Genomic DNA, 24,478 nt, shown 5'->3' on the forward strand with positions numbered 1-24,478 from the left:
GTCATAGCAACGGCATGCAAGCTACCAAGACCGAAAATAATAATGACAAATTAGGATATCTCCAGTTGAATACTAATACGAGTCCGGTATTATTATTTATCATAAAACAATCCTTCAGATTGTAAAATTCATTGTTTTTTTGAGCTATCTATAAAAATTCATTATACAACAATAACATTCATTATTCTTATTACCTACCTTTATATTATCTATATTCTCTTTTTTTTTAATAATATGATATTAGTCATCTTAAATCTCTCAGGAATACAATAATAAATTCTTATACACATATTTTCACAGTTTTTTGTGTTCTGTGTCATTGAATGAGTTTTAGCAAGCACTAGTCTGCAATTCTGGAATTTCTTAGATGAATGTCCTGAGCTTTCTTACAATCCATGAATTATTATAAGACTATTAGTAATTACTTATTAAACTTTACGTTACTGTTTTAACTTAAGTACAGGATTATTACTAACAGAAAATTTTAACATCCTGCATATTATTATAAAACAAGGTCAAATCTGATGAGTGTTATTAGGATTAAGATGAGAATTTTGTTTGTGCTGTAGACTGCCTGTTATGTTGTACTACACTAGTTTTTTTTTTATATTAATGCAAATTATAAAAAAAAACTAGTGTAAACTACTACTACTACTAACTAACTTGGGAGAAAGGGGCTCGATTGAAAGGACTATCCTGTCGGCATACGCTGTACCAGGTCCTTTTGCTGTCTTTATTTAAGCACCTAGTCTTTATTTTACGTAATTACAATATAATAAAAATAAAATATTCTTATTCATTACAATGTATGTCATGAATAAGTTAAATGTTCCTCTCAGGAATATGTACGTTGTTTTCTTTTGTACTCGACCATGGCCCTGGACGAGTTCAGGGATTCCGTTCAATTCTATAATTGACAGAGTATGAATGGGAAAGCTGTATAAACAGTATGTTAATTTATCTGCGCCATTCACTTATACCACAGTATATTCAATTACAGAGGAAGATTCCTGTTTGTCGAATGCGAATAACTTAGTAGTTTTCCATCTGTGTCGTTTCTAAGTGATAACTTTTTATATTCGGTATTATTTCTAGTTTTGTAAGATTTAGAAATGGGTTGTCCCAGTTTCTTATGAACTAATGATTGTAGGAATTTGATACCTTATCAATATTATAGTTAAATAATATATATATCTATATTTATATATATATATAAATCAAGAGAAAATGAAAAATATTTGTAAGCACATGTTCCACTGTACATTATAATAAAAAATACAACGTAGAATTGATACATGATAGACAGTCCTCCAAAATGGCAACATGAGTTGCCATAGTTATAGATAGTTAATTGTCGTCTCAATTACTACCAAAAAAAAAAATTACCCGTGCAGTTATGTTTGTAGGTTGTAAAGATTTTTCACTTCACTTCTTGAGGATATTTACTCCATTTCACGACATGGTAGGTATGCATTAATGAAAGAAAATCATACCAGCATAGTGTTTACGACTGAGAGGCCATCACCGAATCGATTTCAACGTAACCTGATAACTGAACTGATATCGGTTTTCGTTTAAGTTACGAGCAAGCGAAATGTACCAAATGTGCAATTTAGGGGTTGATAGTAATGTGGACTCCATTAATGGTAATATACCATGTCAGATTGACCTCCAAGCTAATCCCCTGACATCTTCTTGGTTATTGTCTGCTGATACATCATCTTTACTAATCCTTACTAATATCACAGATAACGTAATATTACATACTAATATTATAAATGCGAAAGTCTGTCTGTCTGGAGGGGAACATTGTTAGTAATGTGGACTAATGACACCATTACTAGCAATGTACCATGTCAGGTTGACCTCCACGCGGTTCCCCCGGAAAAATTCCTAGTGAATTTGTCACCTTGGGCTAACTGATCTGACCTCATGTTCATATTATCATCCTCCACTGGTGTCCAGCCAGCGTATACCATTAGCGCAGGCGGATGCACCATTCCAGTATCATTCATAAAAAAACCTCTGTCTGCCTGTCTGTCTCGTTACACGCTAAAACAACTGAACCGATTTAAATGAAATTTGGTAATTAGTTTAGTTTAGGCCCTGAGAAAGTATATAGGCTAGTTTTTAATGCGAAAGAAGGGTTGTAAGGGGTTGAAAGAGGAGCTGGAAGGTTGTATGGAAGTAGCGTCATTTTTGAAGCTAGAAGACTGAAACTTATTTTTTAGGCTCTTGATTGAGTTGTATGGAATTAGAACGACGAAACTTTTTTATTTGTCTTTCATTTGGTTACATTATTAAATATTTTTTCATTATTTGGTCAACGTCACGCCAACGAAGGCACAGGTACAGCAAGTACAAAATATATATTCACATAAATAAGCAAATTATATTTCGGGTTGAAAATAACTTACCTGAAAGTGAGTAGACCCCAGTTTTCCATCGCACCAGCTTTGAAGTCCGGTAGCGCTACCATATCGATCTTCGGCAATGGGAAAGTAATTTTGTAGTAGTCCTCGAGGAACCTCAATATCTTCGGGCCTATATCCAAGGCGTATTCTGCAGACGTTAATGCCTCTTTTCTTGCCCAAACGGTGAAGTTCTGGTCACTTTTGCTGCCGAAGTCTGTGACCGCGAATGCGACGAGATATGTTGACATTGGCAACGATTCTGCATAGTGGTCCCATACATAATCGGACAAGGTAGAACTGTGGATTTTTTTTTTTTTTTAACACAACACAAATATTTATTTTATAAACATAAATAACTTAGGTTATTTTGTTTAAATGAAGGCTATTTGTTTATATATAAATAGTACATTTAAACAAAATTGAGTTATTAGTACATTATTTTTATTATTAACTGAATTTTAATAAATTATTCATTAACAATACGAATAATATCAACAATCATACTCACAAACACAAATACTTTTACTGTGCGAGGAATCGAACCCAATATGTGGGTTTAGCACACCGATGCACGCGATGGCACGATCATTGGTGTGCTAAATCGCTAGACCACACAACATCATATCGATTCGGAAATTCTCTGCTATGAATTCTCATGTTTTGAGTATACTTACTGATTATCCCTCTTGATAATATTCATATTTGAAACGGAAGTCATGTAAACCGGCCGCGCAATGCTTATTGTGAAGCGAGCCTTCAAAGCAGGCTCGTCCCAACATGGGAAAGCGCGGCGGGCATCGGTCGCCTGAAACTGCGTAACTGCTATCCATCTGTGGTAATAAAACATTATATTAATGAAACAATAAAACAATAAATTGTTATATTAAATAAAACAATAATACAATAGCAATGCTTTTAATCGAATCTTTACCGTACTCCACTTACTCTATTATAACAATAAATATAAAGGTAATTAAAACCAACTTGAAATTGAGTAACTGCTATCCATTTGTGGTAATAAATCATTATATAATTGAAAAAATAAAACAATAAATCATTATATTAAATAAAACAATAATACAATAGCAATACTTTCAATCGAATCTTTGCCGTACTCGACTATTATCACAGTAAATATAAAGGTAATAAAAAATTAAATCGAAAATAATTTATTCATGTAGGACATTTTGGACACTTATGAACGTCATGTTTTTTGTTATTAATACTTTTTCTCCACTGTCAAAACGAAAGGTCCAAACTGGAAGCTTTTGAAACGTGGTTTTGGAGAAGGATGGAATGAATTCGTTGATTAGATACAATAAGAAATGATGAAGGGTAAAAGAAAAAAGACAGATATTGAATACTAGAGAAAATATGTTAGGACACTTGATAGGCATGATGAATTTATGAAAATAATTATTGACGAATAAATAAAAATAGGGGAAGACCAATGCACAGCTACATCAAGCAAAATAAAGACAAAATCAGAATCGTGTCGTATCAACATTTAAAGAGGATGATGAAGATCGTGTAAAGTGGAAAGAGCTCTACCGACAAGGGCGTGGCTTAAATTATAAATAAATGAATGTCGTATCGTCTTCGTATTTTTTTATAATTACTATGTTATCCACTTTTTACAAATTCTTATACAGTCTTGGATTGTTCATATGAAATAGCTAAAAATAGCTCATTTTTAAGTGACAATCGAGTTTTTCAGTTACGTGTAATTCTAAAACGAAGCTGGTTAAAGAAAATCTGACTAGTGTGTCTATCAACCTTGATATTAGTTGCTTTATCCCTGGGACAAAAATTCATCAAGTTTAATAAGTTATCGCAGAAAATTTTCATAGTAACATGTATTGTATGGAGATTGGTCGGAAATATGCAGCCTTAAGATAAAAAAGATTTATTTATAGTTCAGTTCTGTGAGTATTCCAAAAATAAACTTCTCAATACATCTATGAAAATATCATGTATGCCAGGAAGAATTTAGACAATTTCAAAAGAGTTAGTGATTACACTAATAAAAGCTTACGTAACAATAACAAACTGATTTTACCTAAACGTTATTTAACTAACGTTAGTAATTCGTTTTATGGTAATTGCGTAAGGTTTTACAACAAAATACCAGAGTCTGTTATAAATCTGCCTGAAAAAAGATTTAAATGTCATACAAAACACTTCATTTGTAAAAAAGCTTACTATAAAATTGAAGAATTCGTTAACGATGTAGTGTTTTAATAGAAAAACTTAAAATTCACAGCGCTGACAATATTATCTGATTGCACTAATAATGAGTGCGTAACGATTTCTATGTTGATTATCGCATGCCATACATATTTATATAAAAAATCTGTTCAAAAGAGCAATACACGAGTTTCTTACTCATTCTTCTTATGATGAATCTGCATTCCAAATGAGTGGTAGAATCAATATATGACTATTAAAAGTGCTTGTAATGAGTGTTGCTCTTTTAAATAAATATTGATTTAATTATATTTAATTAACAAGGATTAGGCATGCAACAATCAACATAGAAACCGCTATGCACTTAATCTCTGTTCAATCACATAACATTGTCAGCGCTATGAATTTTAAGTTATTTTAAGTTAGATATTTTCTACAAAAACATTATTATCGTTTATAAATTCTTTAATTTTATAATAAGCTTTTTTACAAAGAAAATATTTTATATCTCATTTGATTTTTTTTAATTGCAAATTTAGTATATATGCGTATGTCAAATAAATGGTATTGTGTGTAATTTTTTTTTTATTTATATAATGTATTCTGACGCATAATTTATAAGAAAATATTAGCATAGCCAGTAATGCAGCTCTCCTCTATATAAACTATAAGTTTGCGAAATTTCATACTCCTCCGTGCGCTATTTTCGTAAAAAGGGGACACAAAGTTTTGCTTTTAATATTAATACCTATATAAATTATAAAATATTTATTTATTTAATATGTATACATCTATACAAACATTCGTAATTACAATAATATTGAGATATTACGGGCACAAGGCCGTGTTTAGTACACTGAGGCTGGTGTGGTACATTTTTAGCAAACATAATTGTTATAATAGTAATCCAATCATTTGTATTCAACATACTCCAGTCCATACGTCGTAAATAAAGTAAGGTTTCCGTGAGGAGTGCCGAGTGACCTCACGCCGCGGCATATAAAACAACCTATTGTTCCCTAAGTATAGGAAACTCTATTTCTTCTAAATTTACTATATTGTATATTAAATAGTATTTTGAAGTAATATAACCTTCTTTTACTAATTCTGTAATACATGCAATTATGAAATAAATATTATGCATAGGTACTATTATTATTCCGAAAGTATGTTTGTATATCTGTCGCTTTGATAGGTAAAAAGGTAACAGATTACCTTTTCATGACTAAACGGCAGAATTGATCTTAATGTTTGTCATACAGATAATTTTTTTAACGACGACAAATATAAACATTTTTTTAGTAATATTTTTTTTTACTTTGTTTTGGCACAAACAGTCAATACTGTTATATAATATAATTATATGTAAATATATGTATATACATATAGTAGATAAACAAAGAGTACCGAAACTTATTTGTTACAATTATATTAATAAAAATGTTAGTGTTGCCATAACTTTAGAAATGTCGAATAAGTTTTTTTTAATCTTACTAAAAGCAATCTCTTTCAGACGGCCTAAAATAACAAAGTTTCTTTGGTGTCAAACATATTGGCAGTATATCAGGCTTTCAATAAATTTGGAAGTATTTAGTATAAATAGACTTTATATTCTCTAAAAAAATAGTCACGTAGATATAATTGATGAAACCTATTGTATTAATGAGGTTCTATTGTATTTTCATCAGCCTTGATAACGTAATACGATTGATGCATTAGTTAATCAGTACTTACTAAGGACCAAATCAAATCAACTGTGATTATAAAAAAAATACTATAAATATTGTGTCCATATAAAATACTTTACTTTCATCCCTTCTAATATTTTTCTAGTAGTCTTTGCAACATAAAAGGCCCTAAATTTTCTATAGTTGAAATATTCGTTAAATCGCTAAAGTATTTCTAAATTTTGGAAATCTAATTTTTATTTGTAATGTTAAATTAAAGTCAACCTCACAAAAACAATTAAATGTAGTCGTAGTTGTAGTTAAAACATTGTCACATCCATGATACTGTTCATGAATGAATACAGACGATAGTTACTACTACTATTTAAATTAATATTAACGGTCGAAGTAGGAGCGAGAAGTATACCAGCGAAATCTTTCTACAATCTTCTAAAAGATCTTGGTCTGTGTAATAGACCAGTAAGTCCTATACTAGAACATAAGCATAACTAAAACTGTACTAACAGTGTCCTATCAAATTTGGTTAGAAGGAAGAGAAAACCGAGCGGTGAGGGTGAATGTTGACGTATTTCGGCAAAGGCATTTGCCGATGTATGTACCTTTAAACCTATACCTGGGTCATAAGTCCCGGAAACTGCTCAAAGTTTGCCACACCATGGACCCGGCACCGCATAGTAAATCCATGGAATGCCAAAAAGTTCACCGGATCTGAATCTGACTACGCTACTATTTAAAAAACGGTCAGGCTTTTAGAATAAAATGGTAAAAATTTAAAAACTCACTTGGTTACGTTCTTCTCTTCATATGAGCTTCTATAGAATCCATGAAGATTGTCATTCAAGATGCCAGTGTATGTGATATTCAATACATACTGCTGCCCAGCCTTCAACGTTTCAGCTAGCGTTATTATACAGAACTGTCTCGGGACATCTTCAGACCGTCTGGTAATCTTCAAAGCCTTACCTTCGCTCTGTTCGAACAATTCTATGCTAGTAAAATTTAATTCAACACTATGGAAAGTCACTTGCTGCGTATCATTCTTAACTGTTAGCACAATGCTCGTTTTGCCATGAAAAGTAAAATTCCCCTCAAAAATGTATGGTGTCAACTCAATATAATATCTATCAGGTTTGATATTATTTGGTAGTCTAACGTCAGTCACAGTTGGAACGTCTTCTGTTGTGTTTATGGTATAATTTGGAGTACTTGATTCGGTGAGAACACTTTTGTCTGTATTTAAAGGTATCACTAATAATTTTGATTGGTCGCAATGTGTCAGTTCATATTTGGTAACGTTTGCTAAATGATCAGTTTGCGGACATGCGGCGAAGTTGTAGACTAGAAAAGACGTGGCCACGAGGGCTAGAGCGAAAATGACGAGGATGACGAAGGCAAGACTCTTGGAGAGGTAGACGCCCCGTTTGGTTTTCGTAGAGAAGTCGCAGTTGGGCGGATTCCCGTCCATTATGTTGAGGGGTTCCCGTGCTTGAGTCATCACATCACCATCGCTTTATCTGAAAAGAAATTACCAATATCAATAAGTAACATAAATAACCACCACATTCTATGAATTTGGGCGGAAGAAATTATTAGTAACTAGAGATAATAAGCCTATTTACTAGCAATGTACCAGATCGATCTCCACGCAATTCCACTGGAAACCATCGTGGTTCAATTCTGGTGAATTCCCAAGGATGCAATCTGATCTAACTTCATCCCCATACATATTCCCTTAGCGCAGGCGGATGGATGTAGGCCTACCAATATAATCCAGTAAAAAAATCCATGTATGAGCGCCGTCGCAAGCATCACTGTCTTTGGTTATTTGATGGTACCGATATAAATTATGATGAGAACAAAATAACTGCACTGCCATGTCTCATTACTGTCATTCTTCAAATTAGAACACAGCATGAAACTAATCTGCTAGGCGTCAAAGGGTGTGTAAGGTGATTGTTAGTAATGGAACTAATAATGTATTAGTAACAATATACCATATTATATCAATTGCAATGCGATTTATCTGCCTGGAAATGGACAGTTCTTTTAATATAACTGGATAACAAACACTGACGGTCTACCCGATGGTATTGGACATCATCATTATCATATGACCCCAGTGAAAACCGCTTAACAGATGCCATTCTGGAGGAATAAAATGTTATGCTGTAATTTCGTTCAACTAATCTGTCAACCGAAAAAAATCTTACAAAGCAAGCTGGTTGCAGGCTGCATATCTATTGCACAGACAGAAGTACCCACGCAGTCTGTACAGGAGTTTGTACTGTATTTGTGACTTTGTTGTCACTTTATATTTTTCCTAGCATTATTTTCTGGAATCTTATGGTATCGTTTATTACCATTGCATGGAAGATAAATCTGCAAACGTCAAAAAATGTGGTTATGAAGACAAGGTCTGTAGAAATAAGTAAAATTTAAAATAAACAGGTTTCACTATACTTTATCTATTCGTTTGCTCTTGTTATACTCTGAAACGGCTGGACCGATTTTGACGGGACTCTCACTCGGAAGTAGCTATTGTTATAAGGAGTCACTTACGTTACCGTTATTTAAAAAAATATATCTTATAATAAAAAAAACTTTAATTCCACAGGAACGAAGTCGCGGGTTAATAATAAGATATAATATAATATCCTCAGGACAATTCACGCAGCTTCATCGAGACCCAAATTAAGTTACCTAAAGCTTGTGTTATGAGTACTAGACAACTGATACAAATACATAGATATGTTTTTTCGTAAATAAATACATATTATACATAGAAAACACTCAGACCGAAATGCGAAGAATCGAACCCGCGACCATCGGAAGTAAGACGGTGTGCTAAACCGTTAGACCACCTAGGCCGTCAATTATATGTACGTACGATTTGTAAGAGTCTCTTATTTGTATTACGGTAGAGTTTCAGCTCCTACGATCTGTTTTATAAATTAAATAACAATTTTATATGCTCCGTACGGAGACGTAATAAAGTTCTAAATTAGGTAACGTAGCGAACTTGATACATTATTATGTAAGTCTTGAATAAGATGCTCGAACACGTCGCTCACTCGCGTCTAGGGATGTTCCGAAATGTATGGTAACAGGTATATATTTACTATTTAAGTAGTACCTACACAAATTACTTTCCGATACCATTAGTGTGAGTACCTGTTTGTAATATTAGTTTTTTATATCGTTTTTGAAATTTTTAAACTAGGATAGTGCCGATATATAACAGGTATCTATATCTAATATTTATCCGTCTATCTGATTATGAATATTTGTATATCTGGATCTATCATATAACTGATTATTTTACTACTTTTTATAACGTATATACAAAAGTAGTAAAATAATCAAAGAAGGTTATATATATTACAAAAAATAAATATGAATTAAATTATATTTATTAAGGGAACTGTCATCATTACAATCACTTGAAATCGATAGACAAAATTTGGGGCATTGACAATTATAGGTTATGTCATAGATAATACCTACTCCCAAATTATCGTTACTTACATTGATAAAATAAATTTAAAATTATTTTATGGGATCTACAAAGATTTTATTTCACTTTCTTTTTAGATTATTACATATCAAAACATATCTATTGACATTTTGCGTCCATCTAATCCATCTAATATCATGCATTTAATAAGAGCATTATCAGTATACTAGAGTATACCAAAAAATACCTGTTCCGATACCATGTTAATTTGGTACTTGTCCTGACAGCTTGTCCACCATTCTTTTTATTAATTATTATATTATTTTTATACACTTTCTTTTATACGTTACTTTTGACTGTCTTGCGAGCAATCTTGGAAAATATATACACGTAAAAATTATTCTGTTTTTTTTTAATAATTAATAATACAAATAAATAGCCGTGGACAATTAACACAGCGTTATCTAGTACCACGGTGAACAGAGCTTGTGTTATAGGTACTAGAGAACTGATATAAATACTTAGTTTTTATTTTCTATATACATATATATGATACAAACAACCAAACTCATGAATTCAAATGTTTGCACCGTGCTAGGAATCGAACTCGCAACCATTGGAACGCCGAAACCGAATTGTGTATTGATACCGCTCCAGTAGCAGTGGTTAAGTATTATTTACTAGTACTTAGTATATTTGTATCGGCGCATCCCTACTCGCGTCCCTTTACTTGCCATGTTATTGACCTTACGATGAGATAATATCCCTAAGGGTAAGTACGTGATGTAATTTTCAATGTGATTTTTATATGGTTTAAATAATTCAAAACTATTCTTGCATAAGTAAGGAGAGAAGTAGTTTTGAGTTACGTTTTTATTAAGTTTCGCTATTTATGGGACATACGTCTAATAAATAACGAAAACTTATTAAAAATATGTAATAGACATATGTCTAATACATAACGAAATCATTATTTCTACATATGTATATTATAAAAGCATCTTCATAGAGTAGCCGAGCCGAGTACAACTAATTTCTTTGTAAACTGCTTGGTATAAAATATAATAAAGTTTACCAGAATGTATTAGTGAAAATCGTAATGAAATCCGTTCAGCCATTACGTGAGATAAGCGCGCCCAATCTCACAAACAAACAGACAAAAACTAACAAGCAATTATTTGTGTTATGAGTAGATAAAGTTTCCTAATAACAGTTTTTCTTATATATTTTTCATGTACAGGCTATCAGTAACATTTTATTATAAAATTGAAGAGTTTATATAAATTTAAAAACGTTTTTCTAATAATAATAATTTATGTGCTAGTTACATCAAACAACAGACAAACAAGCAATGTTATAATAATATATATTATTTGAAACTACATTCCTCAAACTACAGTTCAGCGTGTAGTCGCCAGTTGGCACATCTTGAATATCAATTGACCAGCGAAAACTGCGAGATGAACTATCCATTGTGACGAGTAATTCCACTTTACAGCTACGTCGGTATAGTCAGAGAGATAGGGTGGAAGCTATACTCATTTAAGAGGTAAAGTTTGTGAGTTTGTTCGGGTCAATCTCCGGTACTACTAGTCCAATGTGAAAATTCTTATTGTGTTGGATAGCCCATTTATCGAGAAGGACTGTAAGATTTAATATCACATTAAGTCAAATAGAAGTGGGGCTATGTATATGTGTGCTAAATATGTTGTACTATAAAACAATTTATAATAGGATATTTTAATGGTAATTTCACGGGGAATAAGGTGACATATATAGAATATTGTTTTATATTTTTAATAGCAGAATAGAAAAAAAATTAAATATAGTTAATGTTCACTTTTATTATTTAAATATTTTTATTACTATATTTAATTTTTTAATACTGCTATTTAACAGTTGCTAAAACGGAGAAAATGGGATACATATATTTTATGTGAGTGTATATTATGTAATTATGTGATTGTATAATATGTAATTAATGTACGATTATTAATTAACAGGGAACGCTGCCAGTATCTTCGGAACTTTGCCTAAAGGGACCACTTTTAATAATATATTTTAGTTATTATATTATATTTTTTAAGCTTTTTAATTTTAGGTTCTTAGTTGTACAATTATTAATATCATCTTCTCGCCCATATCCCTTGTCTTATTTGAAGCGTGCGCTTATGTTTTTTTATTAATGTACTATCAAAAAGTGTTTTAGAATTACAAACATTTTTTTTAATTGCACTACAAATCTCCGTAATTAAGTTCGATTTTGAAATGAGTATCTTTAAGAAATGGGGTCTAATTTAGCTGTATATATTATTTTAGAATAAAAATATAATCAACCCCATTTATAAAGTCAAAATAGTATATAAATAAATAGTTTATATTTAATAATGATATAAATACAGTCAAATTGGAAACCGTGATATTAAAATAACATTACTTAATTAAAGTATAAGTCGAATTTGACATTTTACATTTGAAATTCGACTAATGCACACATTGTATCTACCTATATTTGACATATAAAGTAATTTTTCTGTATAAATTCATTAATTCTATTGTATATTAAAGTTAATTGTGCAACGGCGAAATATGTAGAATATTAATACTGGCATTCTTTTATTATTTACTAGTTACACGGCCCGGCTTCGCACGGGTGTACTTACATTATATATATAAACCTTCCTCTTGGAACACTCTATCTATTAAAAAACCGCTTGAAAATCTGTTACGTAGTTTTAGAGATTTAAGCATACATAGAGACGGACAGATAGCGACTTTATTTTATACTATATTTCATGCAAGTAAATACATTTAATTTCACACTGGCTCTAAGTCTAAATACAGATTGATATTATAGTTATAGAATGCCTAGGAATTAGACCACATTGTAATAATAAATAATACTTGACCGTAGATATCTACGAACTAACATTAAATATATGTAGGTAGAGAGTCGTCTATTAATCATGTAAGTCGAAAAGGAAGGGAATCTAAAATCTAATCCAAATAACAGGGAGGGGAGTATAGTGTATTCATTTCTATTCTAAGAAATTGAATGTTGTGTGACCTTTACTTTTCTAGAATAAAATTAGATTATACTTTACAATAAAAATACTGGATTAATTAATAATAATAATACCTCAGGATAATTCCAACAGCGCCATCTAGTCTCAAGCTAATCAGAGCTTGTGATATGGATACTAGACAACTGATATAAATACATAGATATATTTATTTGTATATACATAATTAAACATAATGAAACAATATATATCTATATATCTATGTATACAATATAAAACTTATATTGTACTAGCTGCACCCGCGACTTCGTCCACGTGGAATTTAACATTATTTTTCTAAAATAAAAGTAGCCTAAGTTACTCCTTATTACATCAGCTACCTATATGCCAATAAAAGTCCCATCAAAATCGGTCCAGCCATTTCAGAGATTAGCCGGAACAAACAGACAGACTGACAGACAAAAATGTTATTTTGGTGTATGTACCGTATTTATATTCATATGCATTTAGTAAACAACGGTTATTTCAATATTACAAACAGACACTCCAATTTTATTTATATGTATAGATTACACAACATAATACACACAATATTACGTGTACTTAAATATTATTTATGTACATTTATAATATAAATGTATGTATGTATGTATATAGGCGACGGTTGTCACTTACCATCAAGTAGAGACAATAAGCTTGCTATTCTAATTAAAAAAACAATCTGGGAATCGAACATGGTACCTAAAAATAACATTTCGCCACGGAGATCATCAAATAGGGCGTAGTGACAACCTAAATTAAGCGTAAAAGCTTACTTAGTAAAGTCGTTAATCGATTGTGTTTTCTATTTTAATATAGACACCATCATTCTTAATTGTATGTTGACAGTGGAACAGTTGTAAATCTCTGCTCGGGAATGGTAACAAATTGTTTGTGACGATTTCAATTAAAACATATTGAATAGGGGTAGTTCAAAGAAAAACAGAATTCAAATCTAAACAAAATTACCACAGAGTAGGTACACAGTAGAGAGTCTAATACAGTTCAACAAATAGAAATGAAAATACATTGTTTCCAATACTTTCATTTACATTTGTTGAAGTTGAATACACATATTGGACTACAAATATTAGAAAACATTTATTAATATACTTTATTGCACTTGTTATTAATAAATAAAGATAATTATACAAAAATGTGAGCAATTATATATATTACTAGCTGCACCCGCGACTACGTCCGCGTGGAATTTAACTTTATTTTTCCAAAATAAAAGTAGCCTAAGTTACTCCTTATTACATCAGTTACCTGCCAATAAAAGTCCCATCAAATCAAAATCGGTCCAGCCATTTCAGAGATTAGCCGGAATAAACAGACAGACAGACAGAAAAAAATGGTTATTTCAATATTACAACATTGCAATTTTATTTATATGTATAGATGTATAGACTATATTCATACAATTAGCGATCTAGTCTCATTTTGTTCTAGAACAATATATCTAGATGTAAGTTTTTCCCTATACATAGTAAAACGAAAAATATATATCCATTCTATTATTAATTTATTAGATCAACAAAATAAATTACCTTTGTCGTAGAGCAATGATAAACTTGAAAAAAAAAAAAGAAACTCAAAATCATTTATTCACAAACGACAGTTTTATTGTCTTTCCCTATTACACTCAGTTACTATTAAACAACCAGTCGTAACTGGCTCTCCTCTCTCTCTACTTAACCATAGTTGTACGCATTAATCAGTTATCATTAAACAAACTGATCTGTCTCTCCTCTCTCTCTCTCTCTCTATTTACTTATAACCGTCTGATGTTCAAGGAAACTGTCCCGTCAATTCCGTGATGGAATCAATATGAGCTGCCAATACCGCTCCATGTTATCCACTCGGTGTGACAGTAATTGGAAAAAAATATATTTCCATTACATTAGCATAAATCTACAGTGTTTTTCCTGGAAATGCAATTAAGAAAAGTTGTTGTCAAGCGAGAGGGATGTCGGAGTATCTTGTCGAGACCTTGAGCTATAAAACCGGGATGAACTTTGTCCTTGCCTCCTATCTGTCTGTTAAGGTTATGAAGGCTGACTAAATTACTTTGTTAATGGATAAAATGATAATAAACTTCACGACTTCTTACCCTAGATGGGGCACTCAGAAAGTGTCAAAATTATGCTGAAAGTAATAGTTGAAGTAACCAGATTTCACTGGGTATATTGTAGTCCAACATGGTAAAGGCATAACGTATGGTCGTCATATGGATTAATTTAGTTTGTTACAGGTGTTTCCATCACCGGAGATTTATAATAATAATAAAATAAGAAAATTCACCTAGCGCCATCAAGTCGCAAACTAAGCTTGTGTTATGAGAACTAGACAACTAATATATATAAAAACATTTTTTTTAATATATACATAATATACATAGGAAACACCCAGACTAAAATAAACATACATACTTATAAATACCAATGTTTGTACTGTGCGAGAAATCGATCCCGTGACCATCGGAAATAAGGCGGTGCCGATATAAGATAAACACACGATCTTGTGATTCCTGCATGAACCACTAAGCCTAAGGGGTAGTAAACCACAAAGCTACGACACTCAACAATATATTTATTATTATTATTTCAAGAACAAAACTCTTGCACTTAGAGATGTCTACCTAAACAACATTCGTAAAACTGTTTATATTTCTAGTTTCATAACACAAATAATATTGATGTAGGGAGGATGTTGTTTATGAACTTTGATGCATGGAAAGGTGGAGGACGGCCCAAAAAAAGATTAATGGATTGTGTGAAAGATGATATGAATAAAAGGAGAGTATACTCAGATATGACGGCCGATAGAGATCAGTGGAAGAGAATGACATACTGCGCTGACCACAAATAATGGGATAAAGGCGAGGCAATGATGGAGGGAGGATGTTGTATTATGATGTATAGCAATGGCTTAATGGGGACTAGTAACAAATGTACATCAGGTTGACCTCTACTTGGTCGCTCCTTATGGTTAATACCTGGTGACTTCGATATAAAGAGCTAATGGACCTGACTTCATCATTAGAAGAGAATAGAAAAGCCTTTACTCAAATAAACTTAATTTAAGCACTTTTGAATAGTCATAACATTTTTTTTAATCTACCGCTCATTCGGAAGGCTGTCTCGTCTCATCACAAGAAGAACGAGCAAGAAACTTGTGTTCATTCAATAGTCATATATCAACAACTAGGCGCTAGTGAGTCATTAGCAGCAAGGAGGTACCATTCCATATTGGTCCATTAAAAAAAAAACAAACGTATCACTTATTATCGTATGTACATACATTCAATTAACGAACGTGTTAAAACACAGCATCTGTTAGTATAAAGATGTTATGCTTACACAAAACAATATGTGCATCCATTCAACTACAAAATGAGCTTCGTTAAACTTTTGATTGGGATCTGTATAAGTAATACAACGCTTTCTAGTAGTGCAAGTGAAAGTCGAGAAGCGATAAAGCTTCTCTTAAAATAATTTAGATTTATTTATTTTAGCGACACGGTCTATCATCGCACCGGTATTTCAACCAATTTATACAAAACCTTAACGAATTATACACTATAACATTTTGGAATTACTATTTTAATTAATGACAACGTATGAAAATCCGTTCAGTGCCTATATTTGAAATTATCGCGAACAGATATTACATGCATTTCGGCAAATGAGTTCAGGAACTCCATAATCTAATTCCTCTAACACCGTTCCACCATAGTACAACAAGATATAGAAAGTAGCTCCACCCATATATAATTGACATTCCTATTGCTCGTACCAAGCGATTTGCATCATCTTTCCCTATGCGAGAAGGAACTCTCTCTCAGCGTCAATGTTTACTACCTCTTACAACATTGGGTCTTTCAAATCAAGAGTAAATAGGCATTATTTGAGCTTGTCTGTAACGCTTTCAACGCATTGTCTTAACATCAAGTGAGATTGTGATAAAAAGTGCTCAAATTTTGTGGTTACACAAACGGCTGGGGACGTTTTCTAAAATGTATAGATGTATAAATTTTGCTTCATATAATTACATATATGACACGCCAAATACCTGGTTTAGATCCATTGTCGTAGGGCCTTAATTAAGTATCAAAGTTGCTAACAAATATCGTTTAGAACATATTGAAATCTACAATCTTTCGATTATATACAAACCCAATAACTATTGCACTTCTAACTTGTACAACACATTTATATTGCAAACGTATTCATTTTAATCTGTTCTAATACATAGTCTTTCACAGCTATAAAATTAATTATCGAGTAGTAAGATCGAATTCAAGAATCGCTATAATTAAAAACGCTATGAGTAACACTGTTCGTTAATGACTTGTACCACCGACGTAATCGTGCTACAAGCCGCAACGCATAGATGCAACAAACAGATGCACTGCTCAAATTAGGTCAAAGTTTCAATGCTTTATTCAGTTATCTACCAGTTTGTTTGTTATTCGTTAGTCATACGAGCATTCTAATATTATTATCAAATACAGACAAAGAAAATTAGCTATTCAATTCGAAATATTTTCTATTCATTAGCGCACTTTATAAAAGAACTGGCAACTCGCCGTACCTTCACTCAGGTATAATTATTATTAGAATCTTTATATATGTATTCACCTATAAATTGTAATCGTGTAACATAAAAAACATATTCCAGTTGAGTATCTTGCCAGTTCTTCTCAACTGAAGTATGATGAAAATATGACAAGCATAAGAGGCCGGAAATTCTATGTTAATAAATAATTTTGAATATCATATACAATAGCATACGGTCCTTTTGATGGTAAACTGTTATCATAGTCTATGGACGCCTGAAACACCAGGGGTGCAACATGCGCGCGGTCCTTAATATGCCCTGCTCGAAAAAACCCAAGCTGCTCTCTCAGAAAAACCTCGGCATGTAGTTCATTCCACAATGTAATGTACGCGGGAGGAAACTCTGTAACCGCACTGTCTGAGACCATTTAGGTGCCAGCGTGTGCAGATAAATTCCCGGTTGATGGAGAGCGACGCGATGTTAAAAGGTAACCGTACCTTATAATAGATGCTCTGACATCGAACATTCAGGACGAGGTATCCTGGTGTATGCTGTTTGCCAAAGATATTTTGCTTGATGGTGAGGTTGGACTCGTGGTCCGGATAGAATAGAATTACATTTAATAAAACACCGAATACACCACCGTTCTAAATATGAAATTCTAGCTGCAATATTCTATCTGGCCAGATATAAATTTAATAACAAAGGTTTCAATAGATCTAGTTTCATATATAGGGTACCTATTCGCCTTGAGAACTTAAGAAAAATTTCGAGTGCCAACATAATAACCACATCCATTTCCTTCAAGAACCTTTTTTTTTAAAAAGGATGTATTAGACCTATTGTGTTATGAACAATCAATAGACCACCATGCTTGTTAAATGAGATTGAGTAATCTATACTCACTTTAAAAGCTGTTAAACGTCTTTTAATATTTTTTTCGTTGTAACACGTAAGTTAGTCGTTTAATTTAATCTTGAAATGTATGTGGATATGAATATATGTGTGTATTAAGTACTTAAACAAGTAATTATTGTTACTAGTGCTCATTTTGACTATAATTAATTTCAATATAATAAATTTTTATTCAAATAAACTAATAATATAAGCAATAAACAAATGATTATATATAATAGAATAGAATAGAACAGAAATAATCTTTATTCAAATAAACTTAATATATGCACTTTTTAATAGTCACATTTTTTTTATTCTACCTCTCATTAGGAATGCAGACTTATCGCAAGAATAATGGGCAAGAAACTCGTGTGTTGGTTTATATATATATATATGCGTATGTGTCAACTACATGGTAGCATGTATAACATTTCATTGATTTAATGTATAATTAAAAATATTATAGTATTCTGCCTTTCTGTATAAACTATAAGGGTGCGAAATTTCTTATCGTAAAAAGGGGTACAAAATTTTTGTTCACGTATTAATATATTATATAAATATTATTTATTAGCGAACCACTTCCGCTTCTTATGGACGGACACTGTATGTGACAGAGGTCATATACTCGTAACTACGTACATGTATGTCTATATTCTGGCAGTTTGCCCATCATTCCTTTTATACATTTCTATAATAATTTGATACCTCTTTTTTATAATGTCACTTTTCCTGTGGACACTTTAGGATCAATATACACTTTTTTTTTAATAATTGCAAACTTTTCCGCTTTCAGTCCTAACTTGCCTTATATTATATGAAAGTACTAGATGGCCCGCGCAACTTTATCCGCATCACACTTACTTATCATTTATCATTGTAATTCACCCAGTTTACATAATATCTTTTCAAATTATAGCATATGTGTTACTCTGAAGTATAATCTCTATTACTGTAAAGTTTCATCAAAATCCATTCAGTAGTTTTTGCGTAAAAGAGTAACAAACATACTCATAAACTTTCGAGTTTATAATATTAGTAAGATTATAATTACAGACTACTATTGATTTATTTAACAATTTTTTGCACCAGTCGTTAAGGTTAAGGTCCATTAATCGACGGCAGACCTCATAGCGCATTCCTTCGGGGAGATGATGGAATTTTCCGAATTTATAGAATTAATTCTCGGCTCACGTAGTTGGTCGACCTTTGAATAAAACTTAAGATGCCGCGACGGTATTTTTGGATAGATTTCGTCTTCATTGATACATCTATATACTATACATATAAATAAAATTGGAGTGTCTGTTTGTAATATTGAAATAACCGTTTTTACCACATGCATATGAATATAAAAACGGCACATACACAAAAAACATTTTTTTTACAATTTTTGTGGTGTCTGATTGTTATTTCCGGCTAATCTCTGAAATGGCTGATGTAATAAGGAGTAACTTTTACTGTAATAAGGCTACTTTTTTTTAAAAAAAGTAAAACTTATTAACTTTTTTGTTAAATTACACTCGGTCAAAGTTGCGGGTAGAGCTAGTACATAAATATATCTGTAATAGACTGAACAGATGATTTATGTATTACTAACTATGCTCCCGCGAATTCGCCTTTTTTTCGGATACCACACACAAAATTTTATTACTGTACGGGAAAAAAACATATGTAAAGACCATACATTAAAAACAATTAAATATTACAAACTAATGAACGAAATAACAAAAATGGCTATGTGGTTAGTTTACATGCGGTTGAAGTGGAAGAATAGAATAGAATAGAAAATCATTTATTCAAATAAACTTACATTGAAGCACTTTTGAATAGTCATAACATTTTTTTTTTTAATCTACCGCTCATTCGGAAAACAAGAAGAACAAGCAAGAAACTTGTGTGTTGCTCTTTTAAATAATTTATTCTTACTTACAATTTAAGTTTAAGTGTGTAATAAATACAAACCACCGATTAGCACTAATTCAATGAAATAATAAAATAAAATAAAGAGAGACGTATACCAGCGATATCTCTCTACAATCTTCTAAATAATCTTGGCCTGTCTAGAATTGCAGTAAATTCTACATTAGGACTTGGTATCTGAAGCTGAAGCTACGCCTACCAGATTTGACTGTGAAAGGAGAGAAACAGGCCGGTCAAGGTGAGTTTTGACATACGTCGACAAAGCGGCCCATTAAACCTACACCCGGGTCACAAGTCCCGGGAACAGCCGAAGTTTCCCTCTCTGGACCCGGACTATAAATCCATAGATAAGAAGTCTGTCACTCTCTTATACTTTTTTAAGGAAGAAGCTAACTGAATACTTTATCGAAACTGATAACGATTTTTTTTATGGATGATAATGTAATGGTGCACCCGCCTAAAGGTATACGCTGGCGAGGAACCAGTAGACGATGATGAGTATATGAAGTTACGTCAGTTAGCACATATTGGCAAATGACTATTTACCTCGATGGTTTCCAGGGGGAACCGCGTGGAGGTCAACCTGACATGGTACATTGTCTTATTAGTCCACATTACTAACAATCCCCTTCCCCCGAAAAACTCATAACGACCACCATAGACTATAATAGAATCACGGACTGACGTACCTACATGGTATAAATAACGTGACCACCCATTCCGCTTCGTGTCGGACAGTCCCTCTTCCAGGTGTATTTATATGAATAAAGATTGTTCTATTTTGATGTACGTAGTTAGAGTGTAGCAAACAAACAGACGGGCCAAGGAAGTGGTGACCACCGCCTATAGGCTAGAACAGCACTACGAACATCACGTTATCATGTGACTACCGTGATACCACTCATGCGTTGCCATTCCGAAAGACTAAGTTATGCCTCTCCTTCTATAATTTCCTTATTTCTACCGAAACAGCTTACTAAGCTGATTGGCGGCTGAAATAAAATATAGTTTAATACTCGATCAATATTTATACGCTTATAAGGGCAGGTTTTGTAAGGGCCATATCTTTATAAACATCTTGTACTGTACCCAAAATCGTTCACAAATAATTCAATTATTATTAAATGGAGATCCCATGTAGATGTCAGTGTACCTCGGATATTACTTGGTTTTAAGCTACAGTTTACAGCTACCTTAGACAAAGAATTAGTCTAGCTATTCAAAGAGGGAACGCTGCCAGTATCTTCGGAACGTTGCCTAAAGGGACCCCTTTTAATAATATATTTTAGTCATCATATTATATATTTTTTTAAGCTTTTTAATTTTAGGTTCTTAGTTGTACAATTAGGTTATGTAAATAAAAGGAAACTATGTTTTTAATAAGTGCCCCATTTTAACAAGAAAAATTGGTCACATTAGCAATGAACAAAAATAAAGTATACAAAAATGTATCATGGTATAATTTGGTTGAGCCGTAAACATAAACAATTCAATTTTGATTTGTTTAGATTCAGCCAGTTAGAAAATAACATAATACGGCGGCCTCGGTAGTATAACGGTTTAGGACACAGCTTTACTTCCGATGATCACTGGTTCGATTCCTCGCAATATGATGGTGTTTTTTACGTATATAATTAACGCATTTACAAAATAATGCACAGTAAGACTCCGCTTAAGACTGTTTCGTTTAGCCCTGTTTCCGTTTAGCACTCCTTTATTTCAACCCGGGCATTCGGAACACAACGGAAAGACGTCGAGGAAGTAGTTCAAGAAACAGCAGCTAGTCTTTCTAATAATGAGCTCAAGGAATTAACTGAGCAAGAAGAAAACAAAAATATTGATAGTAGTGATTCCGAAAAAAAGAAAAATAGCCTCGTTTAGCGCTGGAACTTATTAGAATAGAATAGAAAATCATTTATTCAAATAAACTTACATTGAAGCACTTTTGAATAGTCATTACATTTTTTTAATCTACCGCTCGTTCGGAAAGCTGTCTCATCACAAGAAGAACGAGCAAGAAACTTGTGTGTTGCTCTTTAAAATAATGTTATTATTACTTTACATTTTTAAGTTTAAGTGTGTGAATACAAACCACCAATTAGCACTAATTCAATTAAATACTCAAATAGAAAAAAATATTGAATATATAACCAACTGGTTAAATAATTAATAAGAGGAAATCAGTCATAGTAATTAGAGCAGACCAGTCCCTACAAGCAGCACCCGTTCACGAGTATGACGGTACGGACGGTACGGACGACATTGATACGTGTCCCCCGCGTTAACCGGACTATTATTGTACATCAGCTGTTATTAGCTGTTATTAGCCCATAACACAAGCTTTGCTTAGCTTGAAACTAGATGGCGCTGTGTGAATTGCTAGGTTATTCTTATTCCTATACATGTGATACAATCTCGATGCCTAGTTATTGTTATTGAGAAAACATGTTATTATGGACAGACAATAATATCATTTACATAATTAAGTGATAATCACGAGTAAACAAACACATTGACAATAGAAATTTATTAATTCAATTTGTGTATATATTTACGTAAAGCTATATATATATATATATATATATATATATATATATATATATATATATATATATATATATATATATACGCAAAATTTTTGTACACCTTTTTGCAAAAAATACGAAAATCTATTGAATTAGAAATTTCTATGGTAATATATTGTCTTAATATATAAGATTATCGTGCCAGTATTTGTAACAAAACTCCTCCGAAACGGCTTGACCGATTTTTATGAAATTTTGTCTCAAAATAGAACAAAAATCTTTTTCATACACCTAAATTATATGTCCAGCAATAATTTTAACATTAATTGAACAAAAATTGTATTCTGTTTTTGAAATATATACAATATACATTTCTAAATTTTCACCGTCTACCATCAACATTTATATTGTAACAGTGATATTAGAACTTTAATATTTTTTTTACTCTCAACGGTCGATAACTGATTCATTTATACGGCAGAACGACGTTTACCGGTCAGCTTATCAGGCAGTTAATATATATATTAGTATAAAACCGTTTGAAATCAGACCATGGGTGTTGATACCCTTGTATTTCATTACAATGGTAGATTTGTGGCAGGTGCTGTGAAAGGCTTATGAACCCATCCAACTAGATAGTCCCGGGGGACCATAATCTTGCAATCGACAATGTAAACCAGTTAAACCAGTTAAACTTTTGGCATACATCGATTTTGTTTAAAAAACGATCATTAAACGAAATTTTACCGATAGAATTATAACACAGTCAGTCAGGTTTATATAATTTGAAAATATCCAGAGAATTTATATTAAGATACTAGCAGTTCCCGCGACTTCGCCCGCTTGGAATGTAACTTTTTTTCTAAAATAAAAGTAGCCTAAGTTACTCCTTATTACATCAGCTCCCTGCCAAAAAATGTCCCGTCAAAATTGGTCCAACCATTTCAGAGATTAGCCGGAACAAACAGACAGACTTCTGATGTAATAAGGAGTGACTTAGGCTACTTTTATTTTAGAAAAATAAAGTTACATTCCACACACGAACGACATGACGAAATCGCAGGTACAGTAGTCTTAAATAAAATCAGACAAAGTCGTAGAAACAGCCAGTAGTACACCGCTTGTACATAACAACAACTCTTGTTTATTTTATAAGCATTGTAGTCATGAAAAAGTAGTAAAAAAGAAAAAGCGTCACTTTAAAAACATTCCAGCACAAAAGATCCCAGGTGAATACAGAACGCGCGCTACGTAGTGAAAATTTAATGTACAGTGCAACCCCGGCGAGGGTAATCCTATGCAAACGATATTACTTGCTGTCCTCTCCTTTGACTTACAAAGCTAAAATAATGTCGAGTAATCACGACAAGTTCATGGAAATTATACAAAAAAAATAACCCAGTACAATTCACACAGCGCCATCTAGTCCCAAGCTAACCAAAGCTTGTGTTATGGGTACTAGATAACTGATATAAATACTTAAATACATAATATACATAGAAAATACCCAAACGAAGACAAAGAATCGTACTCATGAATACTAAATGTGTGTACAGTACGAAGGATTGAACCCGGTTACAGTCAAAGTAAAGTGGGGTTTTTAACCGCTAAATCACCAAGGTCCTCATTTCTTTTTCAATATTGGTATAATTAAATTAAATATTACGTGAATACGGGCTCTGTAGTTAAAAACAAAGTAACAACTACGCCGTTATATGTTATACTAGTTGTGCCCGCGACTTCGTCCGCGTGGAATTTAACAAAA

General features: G+C 32.3%; 1 protein-coding gene across 1 annotated transcript in view; it reads right to left on the bottom strand.

The window, feature by feature from the left end:
• The window catches only part of LOC131844809 (aminopeptidase N), a 47,626-nt gene that overhangs the window by 17,344 nt on the left and 5,804 nt on the right, over positions 1–24,478 (bottom strand). Inside the window, exons 2-4 of the mRNA XM_059193772.1 lie at positions 7,072–7,803; positions 3,089–3,244; positions 2,418–2,711 (exon numbers count right to left, since the gene is read on the bottom strand). Of these exons, the coding sequence (XP_059049755.1) occupies positions 2,418–2,711; positions 3,089–3,244; positions 7,072–7,784 (1,163 nt within the window). The 5' untranslated portion in view covers positions 7,785–7,803. The remainder of the gene's footprint in view (positions 1–2,417; positions 2,712–3,088; positions 3,245–7,071; positions 7,804–24,478) is intronic.

The sequence above is a fragment of the Achroia grisella genome, unplaced genomic scaffold (genome assembly GCF_030625045.1).
Source record: "Achroia grisella isolate CSIRO2021 unplaced genomic scaffold, CSIRO_AGI_Agris_v1 utg413, whole genome shotgun sequence".
NCBI lineage: Eukaryota > Metazoa > Arthropoda > Insecta > Lepidoptera > Pyralidae > Achroia > Achroia grisella.